The 6000-nt window shown below is 35.5% G+C and overlaps 1 protein-coding gene across 2 annotated transcripts in view; it reads left to right on the forward strand.

Moving 5' to 3' along the window:
* The window catches only part of LOC144851706 (muscarinic acetylcholine receptor M3-like), a 47346-nt gene extending 44019 nt beyond the window's left edge, over positions 1-3327 (forward strand). For both annotated transcript variants that reach the window (XM_078709295.1, XM_078709296.1), the window contains one exon: positions 1317-3327. In XM_078709295.1, coding sequence (XP_078565421.1) covers positions 1322-2632 — 1311 coding nt within the window. In that variant the 5' untranslated portion in view covers positions 1317-1321 and the 3' untranslated portion in view covers positions 2633-3327. The remainder of the gene's footprint in view (positions 1-1316) is intronic.
* Positions 3328-6000: the final 2673 nt, after the last annotated feature.

Below are 6000 nucleotides of genomic sequence, written 5' to 3' on the forward strand. Positions count from 1 at the left end.
CCTTGATGCTGCCGACAATTACATCTACGTAGCATCTTGTCTCTGTATACAATGTACATTATTTACCTTTCAAAAGATCGAGGGTGTGCGGACAATATCTGCTTAAATTACATTGTATTCACAATAAAATCTTATGAAACTGAATTATTATATGTCATTGTTGCTATGTTATTGTCGTTTCATTTTGAACATGTAATAATTCCATAAAGTAAACTGAACCAGACAATCTTTTCAGAAACTATGGTCAGGCCTAAAATGTACAAGCACGTGTGTGACTTGGCTTTTAAATGTGTATATCAAATGCGTATTGAACGTGCGTTCGTTTACCGTAGTGATTGGCCCATAGTACGCGTCTGTTATGTCAGGTGGTACGCGCGCGTTTTACGATTTGCGAGGAAAAAAGGAGGAGGAGAGACGAGACGCACTGATGCTACCACCACCACCAACGCAATACGTAATAAATTGTCTTTAGTGGTGGATCAAACAATAACTTCTTGATTATTGTACCGTTAAATGTTGATGGGCATGCTTGTGCATGAAATGATTACGTCATGTCAGCATAATATTTAGACTAAATATAATCTGTTGTTTATTGAACCATCCAAATTTCATCTAATGAAAAAACAACTTTGCGTGTTCGATAAAGTGTTTGTTTTGAAGATTGAGAACAAAATGTTTTGATATAAATGACTTTAAGAGTGTGAATATAAACATGGATGTTAAAAAGTCATTAACTTAACTCATCCAATGAGTGATGTTGTATATTTTGAATTAACATAATTAACGAAACATCATTAAGATTAGTTGAAGTCGTTGATGAGCACATCAGGGTAACACGATAAACACGAACCTTGCGCGATTACAATCTGTCTCATTTTCGAGATGAACTGTTCGTATACAAGTCTTAACTGTCACAGATCACTGGAATCAAATTCATTCCAAATCAGAGCAGTGTTTGAACGAAAATTCATTTAATGTCAAAGAATTTTAATTGATGAAAGTGCAAATTTCCAATTCACGTTCTGTCGATAGGTGGCAGCAACACCTACTGACATGTTTTCATTGCATTGATTCCTTTCAATTCCGCTTTCCATATTTTTCTGCCGCCCTCTACCAATGTAACTTTCATCTAACTTTAACTTCACTTGCTGAGACATTTGTAAACATTAGGATCATTCTTTTACAGTGAACGCACTGCGCAGATTGAGCATACAATAATACTACGAACGCTAAATGTTTCTGAGCGTGCGCAAAATCTGCTGCTTGCTGTACATAATTTGTATAAATGTTAATTATTATGTTGTTTTTATTCTCAGCAAAGATGTCGAATAATACCTGTCTATATGAAGAGATACAAAAATCCAGTTTGGTGGTTGCTTTAATATCGATAAGCGTTTTTATTGGAATGATCATAACGATCGCTGGTAACATCATGGTAATGATGTCATTCAAGATTGAGCGTCGACTACATCGCCCTAGCAACTATTTTTTGTTAAGTCTTGCCTGTGCCGACGTCATCATCGGTGTATTTTCAATGCCGATATATGCTGTGTATATTATACTTGAGTGTTGGCCGTTTAGTGCGTTCATGTGCGATTTCTGGTCTGCGGTTGATTTCGCTGTATCAGAAGCGTCTGTTTTGAATTTAATTATGATTAGCATTGATCGAGTTTGGTCTGTGAGTAGTCCGACATCCTATCGCAACAATATGACAATTAAGCGCGCCATAGTCATGATAATACCAACATGGGTTTGCCCAATTCTTTTATACTTCACATCTATTATAGGCTGGCCCTATTTTTTCCCTGACAGTGCAAATGACAGGCCATGGAATGAGTGTTACATCCCATTTATGTACGAATCGCCATTATTCATGACTATTTCAACTATTTGTGTTTTTTGGATACCGTTGGCAAGCATGGTAATAATGTATTCGTATATATACTACATTATTCGAGGGTTGACGCGAAAGAAACGCACAAAACAACAGATAAATGCGACTGCACGTAGTAACACTGCTGCAACCACAGCTACGGTTGTAACGGAGCAAGGCGCACAACTCGCGACAATTGACAATACAAGTAATGCAGACTCTGCGTTTCATTCGTCTGGAAATGGAAAAACAACAAAGTATTCGGCACTACCGTTGAATGGTGCGTCAACAACGACGCGTTATGAGTGTGACGCGCAAGAAAGTCGTCAGGCAGAAACAGACGTTGATGATGATACGTCATCGTCTGATAAGAAATTGGAAAGTAAATTACCCACATCAAGACGTAAAAAGACAGAAGATGAGAAGAAACAAAGTTTACTTAAAAAACAGACTGAGCACGCCAAACGACAGTCTAAAAAGAAACGTTCGGGAGGTGATCGGCAAAGTAAGAGCGAACGCAAAGCCACTCGGACTCTCTCGTTTATTCTTGGTGCTTTTTTCTTAACATGGAGTCCATATTGTACTGTTGTGATCATTATGTCATGGAACAATGAAGCGATTCCTAATTCAATATTTCATTTAAGTTATTGGTTGTGTTACATTAATTCAACAATTAACCCGATTTGTTATGCCCTAGCAAACGAGCTCTTCCGAAACACTTTCAAAAAGTTGTTAACATGTAAGCCATGTCTAACGTAATGTCAAATGTTTTATGGACACAACTGAACACAACACACAGAATGACATCACGCCTCACAACTAAAAATCGAAATCCATTTTGTATAAATGAATAAAACATGAGTATATGATGACGTGCAATCTTTTATCCCATGTTCTTCTTCCTTATTTGGCAGACAGCATTATTCAGAGTGAGGACGAAACACGTCGAATTTCCGGTTTCTGTGCGAATTTACATAATAACATCGTGATTTAGTGTCGCCACTTTGAATAACAAAATATAAAGGTTCGAAGCTCATCTGAGTCATGAAAAACCTGACGTCATATTCTGGCACGATTGTATAATCATGTAGGTCTATTCAAAGTACCATAGTCAAAAGTACTAATTTACTGGTTTTTAAAAGTGGTAGTTTGTAGGCATATAGAGTGAAACCAGTAATCATTTGATATGGTCTTCCACAAATGTTGATGTGATTGTTCCTTTTGTGCATTTTTTCCATTAGTGTACGGGCTGATTTGTTTAGTCGTAATATTAGTCTTCTTCAAATAGGGAAGCCCAGTGACATCATTGCTTTCCATTGTGACCTCAAGACGTAACATAGGCCTACATTTTACGAAGAACCAAATAGTGAAATGACCTTAAACAATACCTCATTCAGTAAACAAATTTAACAATTTCAAATTACTTAAATTTCATAACACACCTACTATAAACATTTTTAACAATTTATTTACATTAGACAAGTACAAAAAACTTGAGAAAACACCATTACATATATATAAGACGAAAATAGAACATAGCTCCATATCCATTACGTTAACTATTATTTAGGCACATTGCCAACGATAACCATATGATTACATTCAATGTCTCAAAGGTTCACAGGCTAAACATACACACAAGATCTACATTTAAACATAAGTGTTTGGGAGTTGTTAAAAGACAAATCCTGGCGTATGACAGGATTTGAACCCAGGAGCATGGGATCGATTGACGAGCCAACCAACCTACAATTCATTTGATTTGATTTGATTTCATTTATTCGTCTAACTAAAAAAACAAGGACAGTACAAAGGTACAACCATAAATAACAGAGAAACATGAGACAGGGAAAATACAAACTAAATCACTGTCAAGTGGGAAACCTTAAGCATACACAAATTACAATTATAACATTAATAATAATATTTAAACTTTTTAAAAAATTTTTCAACGATAAAACTGATTATGTTATTTGAAATAAATATTTAATAATTTCGCTATACATTGTAGCTTGGAATTGGAATTCAGATCATCATCGTCATCATTTTTATTACAATCATCATCTGGGGCGGATCCAGACATTTTTGAGAGGGGGGGTCCGCCGATAAAAAGGGCACATCAGATATTGAGTATTTGAGCCACAGCCCCCCCATGGTGGGGGTTGTGGCGAAGCGAATTTTGTTACAGGACACACTTAGATGGCCGGAAATGGCACTCTCGCACGCAAAATCCATGATAAATGGCACCTTTCTAGTTCGCCGGAAATGACACTTATTAGCAGGGTATAACGATACAAAATTAAAAGTTGTTATTTTTCAACCAATTTAAACATTATCTGTTGGTATTTTGTTTCAATATTCCAATAAAGAAAGAATTACGAAAATCTGACTTGTAGTTTTCGAAATATAGGGTCTAAAACATTGCCGAAAATGATCGTTTTTAGCCACGAACGTTGTAAACAAATTGCGCCATTTTTCGCTAAAATAATTACATATAATTACGTTTTATAGTAATTTCTTTTATATATCAACATTGGAAATATCAATAAAATATGTTATTAAATGTTTATAAAATATATAGAGTTGTTTATTTAACGGAATTCGTACAAATTCATTGCTCTAAATTTGTGTAGTACCGTTCAGTACAGATTGATCACGTGACTTCTTGGTACACGCGAGAGAAAACATTCCGCTGTGGGTGATTCGCGTCCACCAATCAAATAGCCAGAATCCAAAATCATTCAACCGTGAGCTCTGCCGATCGCGGGAAAGCTCAGCTTTGATTGGCTTACGATGACATCATATCACAAAATGGTGGTTTTGTAGTTGAGCCTCACGTAATTTTCACAAATATTGTTTCAAAAATGAAATAAATGAACCTTCTTTATGGTATGTGTGATTTTTCTTTAAAAGATTTGAATAATAAAGGCTTCATATCGAGAAAAAAACATTTTTTTTGGCACTTATAATAAATATTTCTCAGAGAAAAAAGCACATGGCTTCAACTTGTAGAACTATATTATCTTGGCATAGGAAGACAAACAAATCCCAGGTCATGAGAGGCTCAACTACAAAAACAAGGTTGAATAGTCTAATTTCGATGATTTTTTAGTAAACAATCTACCGAGTATGGTCGTACGCGCTAGATAGTACGATATTTTAACTACATTTTTTACATGTTTGGTTGGATGTAATGGAAATAAAAAATAGTTGATCTGATGGAATGATATGTAAATAAACAAATACTCAAAAGAATTATGTTTACAGTTCAATTATTTTCAGAATAATAATACATAAAAATGTGTTTACCAATGGACAAATAATCGAGTCAATGACATAGCGCGCATGGTAACGTACGCGGAGTTGAATCGTAAAAAGTTTACATGCGCCCTCTGTAGTATGTGAAACGATCTATTTTTAGAAGTTTAAGTAGAGATCATCACGCGTCACCACCTCTCACGATGCTCTTTGATCGGCCGCCGTAACTTAACATCGCGCTCATTGTGATAAATTTCTGTTTTTATTTTTGGGGTTAGTGTAGCCTACTCTGTGCATACTAATATACACACAAATATGTCACACAAATAAAATATTGAACCTCTAAAAAAAGGGCACCCTTAAAATTTAGGGGGGGTCCGGACCCCGTGGACCCCCCCTCTGGATCCGCCCCAGATCATAAATGACCAAATCTTGATCGGCTTTTCTATTATCGGTATCGTACTCAGCTTTGTCGTTATCAGTACCATCATCATTTGAGTAAAAAATAAATATATAAAAGCATTAAAATACTAAGACAAACAAATACACAATGTATTGTTATCAATACATCTTTCTCATCAATATCTTCATTGCCACCACCTTTTTCACTATCAACATCTTCATAAATGTCTTCATCTTTCTCATTATCAATATCTTCATTGCCACCACCTTTGATATGATCAACACCTTCATTAATATCTTAATTTCCATCACTTTTGTCATTATCAGCACCTTCATCAATATCTCAATCTGTTCTATTACAAACTTCTTTATATTGCCACCACCTTTGTCACTGTCAATATCTTCATGGTTTCCATTATCAATATCTTCATTGCCACCACCTTTGTCATTATCAACACCGTCATCAA

The sequence above is a fragment of the Antedon bifida genome, chromosome 9, assembly GCF_963402885.1.
Source record: "Antedon bifida chromosome 9, ecAntBifi1.1, whole genome shotgun sequence".
NCBI classification, from domain to species: Eukaryota; Metazoa; Echinodermata; class Crinoidea; order Comatulida; family Antedonidae; genus Antedon; species Antedon bifida.